Genomic DNA, 18,289 nt, shown 5'->3' on the forward strand with positions numbered 1-18,289 from the left:
ATTGACAAGAACTCAGTTGTGAGACCCTCCTCCTGCCAATGAGGTGCTGCAGCAGGACGAGCCTCTCTCCGTGCTGCCAGTATGTGACGTCCCAATCGAATAGTGTACTGAAAGAAAGGTACACCTGGATGGCCGGTTGAGGCAAAAGGGTCCCTCCAAAACCACTCTCCAAGATCCCACTGCACTCGTGCAAGTGGACAGCTCTCCCAAGCCCACAGCCTCTAGTGGCCAGTCTCAAGAGCTGTTGGGTCAGGATCTATGACACAAGTCCTCCCACAGATGCCCACAACTCAGATCCTCTGAAAACAACACTGTGCAACCTGTGGGGCCTCAGCTGACACTCGGCGTAAACGACCCTCACCATGTAGCTTGAAGAACAGGGAAGGTACAATCTCTGAACAAGCCCGAATTGCGATGATGACCTCCAGTCGCGTGAAGGCCCCCATCCATCTGGGCGCCGCTGACTCGAGAGGTGTGAGCCACTCGTGACTCAGCTGGTATTGCCTCTGTGATGTCCTGACACATGCTCTGCACCCCTCTCATGCCCTGTAACTGGATGCTCTGGAGCTCCTCTGACAAGCCTAGAATTGTAACCAGTCACTTAAGGTGCGTGTTGGACCCTCTGCCATGGGATCCCAAGAAACATGAGGCCTACTACCAACCAAGTGGCCTCTCTGAGTGCTAACCATGGGGTTCCAAACAAGGGGCTGTGGCAAGCGCTCCTCCGTGCAAGTAGGTTGGTGCTGCTCCAGGCCTCTCCTCAGATTCTCTCAAGAGCGGAGTAGACTCATAGCAAAATGGTCCTCCAGTCTCCTGCTCAAGCCAACCCTGCACATCTTTGTAAAAATCCATCTGGTCGAAAGTCTCCAAGGGCCTCCAGACTGAAGCACTCTAGCACTAAGCCGTTGAAGGCAAAACTCCTTCCAGGGCTCCTCCACTGGCAGCAATCCTCTGACAACAAACTTCCGAAGAAGGGTTGTGCTGTGCTGTGTTGTGTCTATGATCCCCAACCCCCCCAAGAAGAAGGAAGAGTGATGACCTGCCAAGACACTTTGGCCCGGGCTATCTGAGTGTCGCGCCTTGACCAAAGGAAATTCCTGATTAGCCTCTCTACCTCGCTAATGCAGGAACTCGAGAAAATCCAACAAGATGTAATGTACCACATAGTAGCCAACAACACCTGGTTGGCCACTACAACTCTGCCCGCGAGAGAGAGTCGTGCGGAGCTCTAATGTAACAGCTTCACAAAAGGAGGGGAGCAATCTACTGCTCAGGAGACAAGTCCAAACCAACCTGACAACCCAAGTACCAAACTGCAGTCCCTGTGGGAATCCACCTGAAACCCTCACCTTGCAACCAGTCAGGTATAGGAGCACTCCCAACCGAGAAAGCCATTGTCTTTCTCCAGTTCATCCGTGCGCCTGATGCACAACAAAAGGTCTCAAGAGCCTGCTCACACCTGTGAAGGTTGGCCTCCTGGCCCTCCAAGTACAGAGCTGAGTCGTCTGCAAACTCAGCATCCAGTAACTCGTCGCCCCGAATAGGGAGCGCTAAACCTCGTAGACCAACTTGTTGTGAAACCAAAAATCTGCTCATCGCCTCAGCATAGAACAGAAAGAGAAAGGGGGCAGCCCTGTCTGACCAAATGTGTGAGCATGAAGCGGTCTCCTCTACCACCCGCCAAAAGTACTTGACTGTGTGCCCGTTTGTATAGAGCCGACACACCTTTGATCCAAGCATCTTAGAAGCCCATTCTGCGTAGAGTGCCCTCCAAAAAGTACTAGTCAACTCTATAGTAGGCCTTCTCAAAATCGAGACGAAGTATCATCAGATCCTCACCACGGAGGTGAACGAGGGCAGAAGCCTCCCAGAAAGTAAAGACGTTGTCAAGGATACTACGCTCCTTGACAAAATCAGTCTGTGTCCCATGTATAATGCTCTCAAGAAGTGGCTGAATCCTCAAACTGAGAGCCTTGGCAAGAATTTTGCAGGTTGAGTTAAGGATGGTGATGGGCCGCCACTGTCGAATCTCATCCAAGGAGCCACCCTCCTTGGGAATGAGGTAAATCAAACCCTCACTCATGTTGTCAAGCATCTCTCATGTGTGTAGGATGTATTGAAAAGCACTGCAAAGATCTGAGCCAAGCAAGTCCCAGTACTCTAAGAAAGTACTGGGAGTCAAACCATCCTCTGGACAGCTACCATGGGGAAGTGCTCTGAGGGCCACATGAAGCTCCTCTAGCTGAAGAGGTAGATCAAGCCTCTGGTGCATCTCTTGGGTCACAAGACAAGGCATCTGTGCCGAAACCTGCTCTCTGCATGCATCCTGACTCTCTGACTGAGGCTCTGTTGAAAGTAAGTCACGGTAAAAGTCAGTAGCTACTACTCGCAAGTCCTCATGCTCTAAAGCAACTGACCCGTCGGGCCTCCTCAATTGGCTGACCTTGGCATGCCCATGCCGAGGTCCCACTGCCCTCAAAGAAAGCCCTTGTCACTCTGTCACCCACCTGGGTCCATTGAGATGCCTATCGATGGAAAGCAAACTCATGGCGCCTCTCCTCTATGCTGGCAAGCTCCTGGCGAGCTTGCTGCAACTGCTCCTTCAACCAAGGACTGTCTGGATGTTGCTCCTGCATCCTCTGCAAGGAAGCAACGCCCCATCGGAGATGCTGCTCCTCCTCTCTCGCCGTAGCTTGGCGGGCCGAAGCCTCCTGAAGAAAGAGTGGACTAAGCTGTGCAAGTCCTGAGACCACTCTGTCAGCAGGAGAGTACTGCATCTCTAAGCTCTCTGAGCGCAGAGTCTAGCAAGACCCTCTCAAGGATGCGTAGCATCGTGCTCCCCCTCGTCTGTCTATCTGTCACTATGAGGATCATTGGTGCATGGTCCGAAAAGGAAGTCCTAGCCAGAATGCAAATTGTCCCACCCAAGTCACAGAAGTGGTCACTTGTGTTGAACCGATCTATCCGAGATAGATTCACTCCTCCCACTCTACGGTCCGAGCGAGAGAAGGCCATGCTGTATGGGGGCCTCACAAAGCTAGAATGATGCCACACATCTGAAACCCGCAGTCATACAAAACCTCTCCCAGGCTGCCAACTCAACTCCATGCACAGTAGTATGGCTACCTCCAATCTTGTCAGAGGGGTCCTCCAACATGTTGAAGTCACCCCCAATGCACGATTGCGCCTGCATCTGCGCCCGCGTGCGCCTGCCTGCGCACCTCAGTGAGCTGGTGCATTAAATTGCGCACCTGCCCGCCTGTACACCATGGCTGCCAAGGTACTCCCTGCACTGTCGTGACAACCCGACAGGAAAAGCGCCGACAGTGCTGACATGTATTGCATGATTCCCCACCTATGCAATCAGCGCACATTAATCAAAGTGTATCTAGAAGCGGTCGAACAGTGAGCTCATCACCTATCAAATCAATGCCGAAGGACACGCCCCCTAAGGATTCAAGGGACATGACGATCACATGTACTACACAGGACATCTGGGGACTGCTACTGTCTATCCAAGAATAGGTACAACCTCAGAATGAGGTTATTTGACGCCAAAATGAAGACATCAAAAACCTGACACTACGCAACCAAGAGTTGGATCATACCATTGCACTGCAAGCTCTGAAGCTTCAGCAACAAGAAGACACCCTGAAAACGCTGCAAACTCAAGTGTTGGAACAAGGCAGTCACATAACACAGGTCACCGATAATGTAACCGATGCACCCGAGGGGTCTCCTCCATCTTGGGCACAGATAGTGAAACAAGAGAGGACCATGGGACACAAGACAGGAGAGATGTATACGTATGAGAGTATGTATATGCATGAGGATTCTACCGAATACAAGGAAAGGGAGAAAAGATCCCAAAACATTGTGATACGAGGCATGCCAGAACCTGAGGGAGAAACAGTCATGTCATTGAATGTAGATGTTACCACCTTGTTAGCAGAAAAGCTTGATATGCAAGATGCAGGGGTATATGGGGCACATAGAGTGGGTCAGAAGAAGACTGATGCTCATAGGGCAGTTGTATGCACAATGTTGGATGCTCGCAAAAGGACCATCATTTTGGAAACTGCACGCTTCTACTTGAAAGGCACTCAGTACTATGTAAGTGAAGATAGAACACCGACACAACAGACAGCAAGAAGGAAAGCATATGAGGAACGTCTCAAGGAGAAAAAACCAGCATCACCGCCTAAAAATGCATAGGGGCACGCGACCCATGGGATCACGACCATACAGGTTACAAGTTGGAATTGTAGAGGTTTCCCATGGCATAAGGGAGAAGGGCTGGTGGATATTCTACCACAAGCTGACATACTCTTCCTATTGGAAACATGGGAACAAAACACATGTAGGCTGCCGGACATTAGTGGATATATCAAGCACTCCGTATGGTGGAATGGTACCAAAATGCGAGGACAAGGAGGTGTAGCTGTAATGTATAAGGAAGAGCTTCAAAAGATGGTTGAGGTATGCAAGATTGATGACCACAAGCGCTATATATGGGTTAAGGTTTGCTCATCAAAAGGATTGATCTTTGTTGCAGGATGCTATATCCCGCATCGAGAGTCACCTTTTTATGACACAAAACAGCTATCCAAAAATGACCCCTTTGCTGACCTATGTACAGACATTGCAATGTATGCACAAGAGGGAGCAGTTGTCCTTCTTGGGGATTTGAATGCCCGGATTGGAAACACACAGGTACAATTGGCAGACCATTCACTGCACCCTGCGGATAAGAATGGGGAACTTATACTTGGTTCTATGTGGGATAGATGTTCAAGTGATAACATCATGAATGCACAGGGGTCAGCCATGATAAGTATGATGAACTCAATGCAGCTTGTAGCCATGAATGGTGCGGATAAGTTCGTACATTCTGGATCATACGCTTGCTACATGGCAAATCATGGGAGGAGTACAAATGATTATGCCTTGGTGAGATACGATGCATTGGACTTGGTCCATAGTTTTGAAGTGGGTAGCAGGCTACCAACCTCATACCATACACCAATCCATATATGCCTACACATGCCCAGTATGCCTATTGTCAACACAATGAATACACCGAATTGGTCATACAAGATGCAACTCACGAAGAAAGAGGACTATGCTAGTCTCTTAGATAGCTTACTGTTTGACCGGAACATGCCTTGTGACATTGAAGAGACGTGCAAGATCTTCCGACATGCAATGGAGGAAGCGGCAAAAATTATTATGGGCAAGTATCAAAGTGGTAAACAGACTAGGAAGGGTTTACCTCATAATCCTTGGTTTGATGCAGAATGCAAGGAGGCCAAACGTAAGATGAGAGGCTTAGCACAACACTCAAATGAATGGGAATGGGCTGCTAGAGAATACAATACACTCAAGAGGAAAAAGAGATGCATGTATGAACTCTCAAAAGAACAACTAGACTTGAGCAGGTTCAAGAAAGAGCCAAAGAAGGCTTGGCGTAACATGAAGAGGAAGAAAGGGGATGTGATGGGAGATTTCAGCCTAAACGAAATGTATGCTTATGTACAAACTTTGTATGCCCCGTCGGGGACTCAGGAGGCGATATATACAGGGGCTCAGGCAGAACATCCAAAGCCCATCACCTTCCAGGCAGTCATTAAAGGCCTCAAAAGCGTGGCGAATGGGAAAGCAGCTGACGCATTACATCTTACCTCTGAAATACTGAAATGGTCAGGTATTGAGGCTAAGAAATGGATACACCATATGATGAATCAAGCAATCAACCAATACTTACCCCAAGATTGGCAAGAAAACTGGGTAAAAGCACTCTTTAAAGGAGGGGACCGCAATTTGCTCACTAATTATCGCACCATCATGGTGAGCTCATGTATGGCAAAACTTTTTGGAAGCATTATTGAGAAAGATCTTAGCACATGGGCTGAAAATAACGGGAAACGTGCCATTGGACAAGCAGGATTTAGAGCCCGTCACAGCACGATAGACCTCCTTATCACACTCCGGGTCTTGATGGATGAAGCCAGGCTAAAAGGCAAAACCCTGTATTGTTGTTTTGTGGACTTCAAGAAAGCGTTTGACACAGTACCCCGTCAAGGGCTATGGTCACGTATGGAAACTCTGGGAGTTCCTATGCATCTCAAGGTAGCAGTGGGACGCCTCTACCAAGAGGTCAGATGTAAACTCGAGACAAACACAGGTTTCTCACAAGAGTTCAGGAGCACTATCGGAGTTAACAAGGATGCCCTTTGTCACCTACACTTTTTGGACTATGCATAGATGAACTTGATGATTTCATTAACAAGGCTATGGGAGAGCGGGGAGATCACCCTAGCATTGGTACTTTCACGCTTCTTCTCCTCATATATGCCGATGATGTGGTTCTCTTTGCCTACAAGGTCCTCCTTCTACAGAAACTTTTGGATGCAGTACATGCATTTTGCAATGCAACGGGCCTGTCAGTCAATGTAGCCAAAACAAAGGTTATGTCAGTCCACACATGTAGAAATGAGAATCAGCCCATCATCACGTATGACAGGCAAACACTCTAGGCGGTTGAGAAGTTCAAGTACTTGGGCATCTATGTACCTTCAAACCATACATGGGGAAGTTGCGCGCAAAACAGAATTGATGCAGGACAAGCGAAATACTATGAATTTGAGAACATATGCAAGCAAAGTGTCACAAAGCGTGGTCCAAACAATACTTTACGGTGTAGAGGTATGGGGGGGGATTATCCCCGCTAGCACTTGGAATGACTTTGAAAAGATACAGAAAAAATTCCCATGTAGACACATGGGGATCAAAACTACCACCCCATACTCAGTGATGCTTTTGGAGACAGGCAAGAGACCCTTGGAAATGCAAGCCTTACAGAGGGTACACAGATACCTCATGAAAGGGGGGAGTATCCCCGTTAGCACTTGGAATGACATTGAAAAGTTACAAAAAAAATTCCTATGTAGACACATGGGGATCAAAATTACCACCCCATACTCAGTGATGCTTTTGGATACAGGCAAGAGACCCTTGGAAATGCAAGCCTTACAGAGGGTACACAAATACCTCATGAAAGTTAAGATGATGCCGGAGAGCCGTCTACCCCACATGGCATGGCAAGCTGGATGTAAACCGCAAAAGAATTACAAGAGTAAATTTCTCACATCCAGTCTCGTAGAAGATATGCGGAAATGGTTCTCTAGATGGAATGTGGGAGACCATGTGGACATGCACATAGAGGAAGGCACTGAACATGAGCATGGGTTGAATTTTGACAGAAGCATACTTGAAGCCCTACACACTAGATGGAGTACAACAGTACACAGGTCCAAATTTGAATACTACGGCAAACACATCAATACACGATATTGGGAGACCTACAAGACTGGGGACACCCAGATGCATATCAGGACACCTATGTCCCACCGGGCAAGACGGGCCATTACTTTGATGCGGACGCGATCACACATGCTCAAGATTGAAACGGGAGGGTGGCTGAATATTAAGGAAAATAGGACATGCACACAATGCAATTTAAACAAAGTGGAAAGCGAGGCCCATGTCACCATCGAGTGGCCAGCATACGCACACATCCGTGCTGATTTCCCACTGCTATTGCAAGGGGATGTCACCTTTGAGGAGCTTCTCTCTTGGACACACCCCTCCCCAGTAGCTTTAGGCATCTACTTTGCCAAAGTATTGGATCATCACACAACACTAACACACAAGAAAGCTACTAGCCCACTACCCCCTCTACACACATGAGGGGAGCCTCTTGTAGATTTTTTTGTGGTCCCATGGGTCATTTTGGCCCCCCGAGGACGTAAATACAACATCATCATCATCTGCCTGCGGCAGAGGCTAAACTGGGACTAGAATTCTGCACGTGCACTCGCCACATTGGGCGCATCGATGTTCAGGAAGCCCACGAGGCAACCCTGAACCTGCATGGCGATCCACTGACCCCTGCCTGGCACAATAATCCCTCTGCCCACAATGGCCTCCTGCAAAGAATCCGCAATAGTCATACATATCCCTCCTGGATGCCTCCAGGTCCAAATGCAGCTGACCAAAACGTCTGATACCGACCACGCAAAATCTGACCACACCGTCTAATGCGGCTCTCACAAAGATGATGCTCCTGTAGCATAAGAATGTCAATCTCACCACCCACAAGGCATCTCTGGAGCTCCTGATGCAGCCGACCCCTCTGACGCTAAAACTAGGGTCCTCCTAATCCCTGCACATTCCATGAGATGATCCTCATGGAATCAGTGAGAGAAAACAGATGCTGCCACAGCAACCAACCTCGCTATCTTTGAGGCTGGTTTGGATGGGGAGTAATCCGCATCCAAACGACCTCTAGACAACGCGAAAGGAGTGACTGTCCCGCCCAGTCCCAAGCCGAGCGTGCAGTCCGAAGGGCTACATCCTCTGTCCAAGAATCCTCATGTACAAATATATAACAAGGAGGGCTCTGAGTGTCAGCAAACAGATGCACGTCTATGTGCCTGCAACCCGCTGCATCCAGAGACGTCATGCTAAACTTGGCAAGAGACCAAAGTGTGTGCACCAAATCTGTCACTCCTAAGTCCCCTGTGTGGTGTGAGAACTCAGTAGCCTAAATCAGGAGCCAATCAAGAACAGTGTGTTGGGTCCACTCTGTAGAATCCCTGCCGCACAGCGGAAAGGAGAAACCCACCGCTGTGTCCAGAGCCTCAGTGCCTCTAGCTACTAAGAAGAGGACATGGACTCGAAAGCAAGCCTTCTCCAAGTCTAGAGAAGAGTCACCCAGGAACCGTGTGAAGCTGTAGTCGAAGAAGTCCCAGTGTCTGCGAATGTCGAAGCAAGTCAAACCTCTAGAGAGTGCTACAATGGGAGAAGTCTGCACCACAAAAGGTGGCCTTAGGCGGGGAAGTCCCTCTCGAGCCACTCGGCTCGTGGCGAAAGCACTACCAAGAGATCGCCTCGCGGTAGACACATGTCCAGTCCCCTGCGCCTGAGGAGGAGTGGAGGAGGGGTCGGGAGATGAGGTTGTGGGCCCCACCGGGGAGAGAGGAGGGACGAAAAGCGGAGGTGGAGGGGGGAGGGGGAGGAGGCGGCGGAGGAGGAGGAGGAGGAGGAGGAGGAGGAACTGAAGTGGACGAGGCCTCCTCAGGCGGGTCTTGCTAAAGGGGGTTCCCAGTCAGAACCCAGTGCTGCTGAGCTGCAGAAGGTCGGCCACCAAGGGGAGCAGTGGGGCGAGCCCTCCCCTATCGGCGGCGGCCAGGTACTTGCTACCAACCGTTAGCTGTCTGATCATTGGTCTCTGTCGAGGTACCAGCCTGTGTGTCTGGCTGCTAGGCCTGCTCAGCCTTATGAGGTTGCGCTTGCGCTGTGGGCCGAGGTCTCGTGCGAGGACAGGCCTTTGCCAAATGGCCCATTTGTCTGCAAATGAAACACTGATTCGGGAGGCTCGAATACTCCACGCTTTGACGGAACCAACCCCCACCCACCCTAGGTAGTAGGGTGACCTTCGGGAGAGTGGGTGTCCCGAACCAGAACACGTATTGAGGGGATGCCGGCCGCCTTGGCAGCTACAGAGGTTGCCGTGCGAGGTGTCTCCAGGACAGTCCCAATCTCTGAGCCTATCCTGGACAATAGTGGCAAGTACTCCCTCCTCAAACCGGGAAAGCAGATGGAGATGGGAAGGTCAGCCTCCTCTACCAAAACATCTGTAGCTGGATCGAAACCGTGCCTCCACTGTCGAAAGTGGGCTCGAGCTGCTCTGATGGCCAAGGGACTCATCGCGATGACCTTGGACGCCATCTAGGAGGAGCCGCGTCCGAGGAACTGAACATCCAAGATCTTGCCCACCTTAGCGAGAAGCCGGGGGGGCTGGAGAAGATCGTGCCATAGTTACCCGGAACGCGGAACAGGAACGGCGACGGGATCCCCGCGGAACGGGGGAACGGCTAGGGGTTCGGAACGGGAACGGCGCGGAACGGGAGGTATAAAAAACACCCAAATAGTGCATTTTTTAGCTCCTTGTGTTTAAATACAAGGAGTATTAGAGTGCTTTGACTCTAATACTTACAAAAAACTCATTTTGAAGACCATTCAATCTTGCTATGACTAGATGATGTGAGAGAGAGAGAGAGAGAGGGAGAGACGAGAGAGAGTGAGAGGGAGAGGGAGAGATTTGAGAGAGTGGGAGGGAGAGGAAGAGAGCTTGAAGGCTTAAAGCCTTGAGCCTTGAGAGAGTGAGTCTTGAGAGGGAGAGATCTTGAGAGTGTGAGAGGGAGAGAGCTTGAGCCTTGAGGATTAGCTTGTGGAGAGAAAGGGGGAGGGGGGTGCATTTTATGAGTCCTTGAGGCCTTGCACACTTCAAAAAGAAGCTCAAACATTTACTTCAATTTTTTCAATTTTTGCCAAATTTGTTTATAGCCGTTGGCCGTTCCAGGGGCATTCCGGAATGTTCTGGGGGCGTTCGGAACGTTTCGGAACGGCCGTTCCGGTTTGCACTGGCCACCCGGAACGTCAAACGTTTTGGGACGTTTCGGAACGTTCGGGAAGGGAACTGCCCCCCCGGAACGCCGGAACGGGGGCTAGGGGGCGTTCCCCGGTAACTATGGATCATGCACCTCTCCTCTGCTGGGTCTGGTGCCGAGAATCTTGCAGATGACGGAAGTCGCCTAAAGGCGTTCCACCTCTGCTGCGAGGCTCGCTTGCTCTGTCGGCAAAAGAGCAAGTCAGATGGTGGGCTCTACGGGGTCGGGCGAGGGGGTCTTCTTAAGAGTCCCTTCGAGGTGGAGCATGAGCCTCCATCAGTGTCTGCTGCCGTGGAGAAGGGCGAAATGACGATGACGAGAGGTGGCCCTCTGCTGGCCGAGCACGCCGAAAGTGTTGACAAATTCAACCAAGCAAGACCCGGGGGGAGGGGGCGGGGGGTAGCGATGCGGAAGAAACGGGAGTGCGAAGCTGGGGCGGGCAGGCTGAGGCGCTGCGACGAGGCGGGCTGGGATGGGTTCGCTGGGCGCTGAATCTGCTGTGCGCTGGGGCAGAATGCAGGCAGCGGGCGGGCAGTGCAGGGCAGCGCGCTGGAGGTTGAGGGGGGAGAGCGATGCCGAGAGAGGGGGGGGGGGAGCGTGCGGCGGGGGGATGAGCGAAGGCAGCAGCGAGCAGCAATTTCCTGAACACTCGTTTTGACATCGATTTCCCGGAGGAACCTCTCAGGTCACTCATGTAGAAGCCTGTCAAGTCACATTTTCATCAGGTTCTTTGGATCTTGTGGTATTGATCACTATTAGCTATTCCATAAGGGGAAAAAAAAGTCAATAGTCAGCTGCGACGACCATACAACTGTATGAGGCACCGTTGTACCGTATTTTCAATATGTATGAGCCTGCCTGTATAAGGACACAACATTCTGGTGTGGAGTTTTTGTTTAGATTGACAGCATATCATAAGGGCTTTTTGGTATACCTTGCAGTTGTCAAGCTCAAGTTTTAGCTTTTCTGAGTCCCTCATGTGCATGTGTCCCATGATCTACGTCTGGTTTGTTAGCTCCAGTCTGGGGGGTGAGGTTTTCCATTTCTATTTTGTAAGTTTGTTTTGCATTTCGGCATTTATGGTCAGAATATCACAAGACAGTCTGTAAATTCATGATTTCAAATCAATTTTCTCTATTTGTGATTGTAGCTGTTCATGCTGTTGTGGTGCTATTTCTCTGTGGTGCTGACCGATCCCGGAAGTGTCCCTCAAGCATGGAGTCCTGCCATGGATGAAGATCTGGAAGCTGAGGCGGTCCCACTAGCATCAGCTGTGCAACCTGGACTGGGAATCAATCTACCTACATCTTTGGTTCACAGTCTTCCTCACAACTCCAAAGTGCGATTCTGCAAGAAATGCAACCATTTCAAACCACCACGCTGCCATCATTGCTCTGTCTGTATGTCTTATCTCTGAGGCTTCACCAAGGTTCTTTATATTAAATTTCTTTAAAGTTTCATGGAACTCTGAACCCCAACTGGCTTGACAATTAGCGAGTTGCACGAGCTTGAAAATATGGTATTCTTTAGGTCGACCGAATGGTGGACCAACATTGAGACTGAATGCTTATCTTTACAAAGTGGGCTGCTTTTGGTAGTATGTCAGGAAATGCATGCAGCAGTGGTCACAACCTTTTCTCTTACTACAGATCTTCTGAGCTTAAAGTATATAGAGAGGTAAGAAGGCTGATAGTGGACACAAGGCTAGTCAGAACAATTTATTCTAATTTGGATAAGCAGCAGTCCACTAATGATTGGATGTATCTCTTTATACTGATGTTAGACGGCTCTTTCCAAAAATCTGCATGTCATTGGAGAAGAGCTTAAGGAAATGCAAGAGTCTCTTGTTTCTGACAGGAAACGCACGTCTTGCTCTTTTGTGGAGGATGAATATGGAACATTAACATGTTTTCTCGCAATCTAATGGATAGTTGAGAGAGCCTTCTTTCGGTTTGAAAAGATCTTTGCAGCTGTATGTCATTCCACAATTGGAAAAAAAGAGTGTGAATATTTTTTAATAGTTGTTTCACGAGTTCTTGCTAAGTGGGTGTGTTGTTTGATTGGTGTTTCTTGCTTATGTTTGGAAGGTCAAATTTCATGTTTGTTGATTGTGTATGTCAACTATGCTTTATTTGTTCTTAGCAACCTAAGATTTTGATGGTTGGCAATAAGGCGTATTGAAAAAGACATAAAGCGTTTTTTTAATTAAGCATTGAAATCAGTGTCGATGAGGTTAAACTGAGGATATGTAAATATCTTGTGTAACTTTTTGTGATGCTTCTTGTGCTCAACGGCTAAATGATAGTTATGTGTGAATATAGACTGATGTGGTATGTGAAAATCAAAACCATTACAGGACTGTAATTCCATGCACTATCCATCATTCTATTTTGACATTATTTGCTCATGGCCATTGTGGTAAATGCAACAGTGTTTGTTTTGTTAGGTGGACGCTGCATATTAAAAATGGATCACCACTGTGTTTGGGTGGTGAATTGTGTTGGTGCTCGAAATTACAAGTATTTCCTCCTTTTCTTGGTAAGGTTTCTTTCTGGACTCTGGCGCTTGCAATTCGTATCTATTAGATTGTCATACAGCATGTCATTATTGATTTGTGTTAATTTCTTCTGTTCTTACTGCTACATATGCAGTAGCACTAGACTGGCTTAATCATAGATTCCAGGTTTAATACATGGACCATTTTAGGCAGTATATGAGGACTTTCTGACAGTAGGGCCTTTCTCATAGAATTTTGTTCATGGCTTCCCTGTATCTTCAAGCCATTCCTCCTGTCGAACGGCCCTTGTACCCCTGCATCCAACCTGCTTCCAGCCTTCAGTCTTCTACCCCCTGCCACCCTCAGCTTTGACCCCATCACCCCCATCCTGCTTCCTTTCAAACTGGCTTCCTTCAGCCATTTGCAATGACCACCCTTTTTGTCAACCCGCATTACAGGTATGATTTCAGCTTTTGGCAAGTCATCCTACGTGATGAGAATTTAGATGGCCTGTGCCCCAGCAGCAAGCCTCTCTAGCCACCAGTGCCGATCTCACACCTTTAAGAAAAGAAGATTCCCTTGTATGGATAGGAAAAGCATCTCAAAAGCTCTCTCAGGAGAACACATAAACAACCGGATCTTCAGTGTCCCAAGAATTTGTGAAAAAGAGGTCATTCACCTGTACAATCAGAATAACTACAATCTGGAGCGACGACAGATTACATAGTAAGTGGAGTTGATGTGATTGCTTTAAAGCTTACCAAAAACTAATCACGATTCGCTTCTTAGGCCTAAGGCCCTTCTGTATATAGCTATTACAGAGGTCGAGAATAGACATATGCATGCTATCTTTGAGTGATGGAATGATGAGGATGGTACTCATGTTTTGCATGGAGATGCATTTTATGTATCTACATACCCACATGCTTCTTTGTTAACCATGGATGATGGCTTGATGCGTGAGTTGATCCTGGACCTTGGAACATCCTTTCATGTCACTCCGCATCGGGAGTGGTTCACATCATATGATGCTACGAGAAAAGGCTTGTTGAGAATCGAGATTAGGTGATCACGCATGCGATGCTGTGGGTGTGGGAGAATTCCATTTGGCATTTCCTCATGGTTCTTCATTGGCGTTCAAGGATGTTAGTCACATACCCATGTTTTCAAAGAGCTTGATCTCATTGAATCAGCTAGATGCTTTGGGTTATCGTGTGTCCTTTGGCAGTGAGTCTTTAAAGATTTCTCAAGGCTCTTTTGTTGTAGCAAGAGGTAAAGATACAAGACTTCAGAGTAGTGATACTCCATCATGTGATCACCTTGAGATGTTGCGTTCTGAGGTCATGATGCGTGCACTTGAGGATACAAGGAGATGTTTCTTCTTGGGGTGTATACATAGTCATGATGGCATCTCATTTGAGGCATGTAGGGTGACTATATAGGAGTACGGACAGCCATAAACCAGACTTGGTCATGGATGGAATGACAAGGATATTGGTTGTGATGATCCCAGTAATGTTATGCTGGAATGTCAGCCATTGGATGGCAATGTTGGACCTCTATATGTAGGTTCTTGTGTTGTGAGTGGGTCTGGACATCGAGCCAAAGTTTCGATGCAGCAGGTATACAAGTTTGTGCATGTACCTAGATGCATTGCTAGGTATGAGCCATGTATGCATGATGTTAGGTTGACAGCTAGTGGATTGTCCTCTAGTGATGAGGCTATGCTGCAGGATCTCAAGCTTAAGTGGGAGCATGCCTTGAATAGGATTCAATCAGAGATAGCCTCCGCAATGAGAGTACTGGATCGACACATGGTTGACCGGCTATGGGAGCCTGGAGGTAGTGCTGTATCTCTTGTTGTACTTGGGTGATACTCAAGTATTGAGCATATTCTCTAATGTGCATTGAGCATTTGTACATGGTTATATAGGTACGACTGTAGATATCAAGTTGTCTACTTCTAGTCTTTGTCGGCTTCTACATAGCAATGAGGTGATGGGAGGTTTTGTCACGATTGTGACTATGTTAACAGCAATACATCTACTCCTAGTTGCAGATATGCGAAGTGCCATGCCAAGCAGAACCCCTACGCTTGGATGGTCACAACCCTTCGCTCAAGAGACGTGCCACTTCGCCAAAAGCCACACGCCTTCGACGACTGGTCACACCCCTTTGCTCTACGGGTGCGACTCTTCACCCAATGGTTGCAGCTCTTCGCCGAAAGGATGTGTCTTTTCGCCTAAAGTCATGTCTCTTCACAAAGAGACATGCCTCTTCAGTGATGACTATTCAATTCCTATAAAAGGAACCCTTATATCACACTTTCAATCAATCAAACACAGAGTCTTCTAAGTCTTGTTCTGAGTTCAGTTTCAGTTTCTTAAGTCTTAATCATGAGTTTAAGTACTTAATTAAGGATTAGCGACTAGAATCCTTACAGTGGTATCAGAGCAACTTTTTTCCAGGACCCGAAGGTTGTGAGCCTCTTACCCTCGCCGCTACTCTCCCCCTTCCCGGAGTTGTATGGAAGCAGCAGAAAGATGGATTATCTACCAGAATATATGAGGTAACCCGAACACTTTCTCTTTTAAATAAAAACATAAAGAGACAAAGATGGGTGTCCACGACATACCTGTTGGATGCCTCTTCATCGAAAGGTGTCCCTTCGTGCCAAAAGGTGGAAACCCTTCGCTGGCAGGCACCCTTTTGCACCACTGCTGAAATTCAGCAGAGAAAACTCAGCAGAGGAAGAAAATTCAGCAGAGGAGAATTCAGCAGAGGAAAATTCAGCAAATAAAACAAAAATTCAGCACGTACCCTTTGCCGGTGATTGCACCTTTTCATCACTGAGCTTGCATCTCTTGGAAGTGAAACACTGCACCCTTTGGCAGATGAAGCAGTGTGCCTCTTGGAGCTTACCCCTCACGTGCTCACCCTTTGAGTGGGCAGCCCTTCATATGTGCCTTCTCACTCAGACACACCCTCTCCTTGGCGTACAGGATCAAAGGGCGCAACCCTTCTCTAGCAGCGATTTCTCTTCCCAGCGCACCCTTTCAAGTAGCGTAAGCTTCTGGATTGCGCAATCACTCCTTATGGCAGCGTTTCAATGAAATTTACGCTACAATAGAGTTTTGGCTGCTTATTTTAAAAAATTGGCCGGCCACTTTCAAAGTGGGTCGGACCAATTTAATAAGGTGCGAATTCATTAAACTTGAAAAAAAAAAAAAAAAAAAAAAAAACACCACACCAAGCAATATTAAAATTTGCACGTTGCTCTTCCTCCCAACGCTGGATTTATGGGCCTTCTCCGCGCGCGTGCCACATGGTTGACGGAGAATTCATCGCACCTGTCCCATTTCTCTCGTTTATAGATGAGATCTTGAAGTTCTATCGTAACACACGATGTAAGCGTTATGCTCGATACTCCCAAACTCGAAGTATTGTGATTCCCGATATCCCGGAGCCGAAACCCATTTGAGATAGCATTCCTGTTCTCGGAGTACCCGTTCTAGAACCTGTTCCTACAGCAGTACCTACTCTCACACGGGTTCCAGTTCTCGGCTTCCAGGATTACTTGGTCTATGTAAACCACCGTCATGCCGCTCCAAAAACAATTCCTGCTCTCGAAGTATCAATTCATGAGCTTGTTCCAAGTTATCAATTACTTGCTATAAGGAGTCAGCATGACTGGATCACAAGATGGCGACAACAATATTATGTTCGAGGATCCGATAGCAGTTCTCAAAAAGCAGATGGCAGCAATTTCAACAAGCCTCGCATCAATTCACACTCGCTTGGAGCAGATGCAGACGCAGACCTCTTCCCGGAGTCATATTACTACTTCTCGGACTACAAATGCTTTTTCTCCGCCATCTTTTGAAGCTTTAGTGGTCGACCAAGAAGAACCACTCAAACTAAAGGCTCCGGAACTCAAATTCTCTCACCCAAAGCATGGTTTCTCAGAGACAACTAGACACAAAGTACCTTCGTGCGAGCAGCAAAAGTCTCAGCATGAATATTCTTGGAAAAGTTACAGTTCTAAGCACCCAACTTCTTATTCGAATCATCAGCAGCAAAAGCAGCAATATGAAGCTTCCAAAGGATCATGAGCAATATCAAGATGGACTTACTTAGTGGCACATAAATCCGACCCTAGTCGAGTACTCGATCGTGAACGCCGCGACGCTGGACAAGTTCCCCCTCGCGAGCCATGCCCTACATTTAAGTCTTTCTTATCTCATGGTGGTAAAGTTGAAGATTTACTGATCCTTGTGCAAGAGGATCCTTCAGAGGTCTAAGAGGCAACAACTCCCTCGACCTCCCCCTTCTCAATTGGAAGCCTTAATACCCGCTGAGAAATCTGAAGATTCAGAAGATTTCATTTCTTGTGCGACAACCAACAAGCACATAACCACTTCTTTGGCCGTGATCCAGGCAAGAAAATTCGCCTCGTCACCGCCCTTGCAGAATACAGTCTTTGTTTCTAAACAGATACCTGATGCTATGGTAAATGATAATTTTTCAAAATTGAAGACTCCAGTCCTTACCTTCAGCGGTGCAAATGATAAAGCAGATATAGACTCTTGCAGCACTACTTTAGTCGCTACAAATGAATCATTGGACACAATTTGTTCCACGAATAAACCTTGACAGATGGAAATATCTCCAAACACTACTCTGTCTCAGTCTACGACATCCCTTCAGGAGGATTTTATTGTTCCAGAGAAACCAATGGAATACCTTACAAATTTCCAACCAGTGGTCTTTACTCAAAAGAAAACTCAAGTCAGTTTATCAATAATTTCACTCGAAGCAGATACAGATTCAATCTTTTCTTGGACAAAGCTCGAAGTTACAAAAGACTTTGACAAAGACACTTATCAAGTTGCAGATATGATCAGTTTTCAGTTTGGCAAAATAGTCATGGTCAATAACAGCGCCATGACGTGGGACTTAACAGAAAGAGCTTTTGATGCAGAAGCACAACAACAATACATTTCTTTCTCCTAGAGTTTCTACAACTACCCTGGGTTTTACTTAAAGAGGGAGGGAATGTCACGATTGTGACTATGTTAACAGCAATACATCTACTCCTAGTTGCAGATATGCGAAGTGCCATGCCAAGCAGAACCCCTACGCTTGGATGGTCACGACCCTTCGCTCAAGAGACGTGCCACTTCGCCAAAAGCCACACGCCTTCGACGACTGGTCACACCCCTTTGCTCTACGGGTGCGACTCTTCACCCAATGGTTGCAGCTCTTCGCCGAAAGGATG

General features: G+C 47.7%; 1 protein-coding gene across 2 annotated transcripts in view; it reads left to right on the forward strand.

Annotated features, from left to right (window-relative positions):
- Nucleotides 1-18,289, forward strand: part of LOC147446387 (DHHC-type zinc finger family protein) — a 57,199-nt gene that overhangs the window by 35,767 nt on the left and 3,143 nt on the right. Inside the window, exons 2-3 of one of the 2 annotated variants that reach the window (XM_086525627.1) lie at nt 11,665-11,914; nt 12,946-13,052. In XM_086525627.1, the coding sequence (XP_086381753.1) occupies nt 11,665-11,914; nt 12,946-13,052 (357 nt within the window). The remainder of the gene's footprint in view (nt 1-11,664; nt 11,915-12,945; nt 13,053-18,289) is intronic. The other variant, XM_086525628.1, reaches the window with a different exon arrangement.

This window comes from Adiantum capillus-veneris, chromosome 12 (assembly GCF_014529385.1).
Source record: "Adiantum capillus-veneris isolate H3 chromosome 12, ASM1452938v2, whole genome shotgun sequence".
In the NCBI taxonomy this organism is placed as follows: Eukaryota; Viridiplantae; Streptophyta; class Polypodiopsida; order Polypodiales; family Pteridaceae; genus Adiantum; species Adiantum capillus-veneris.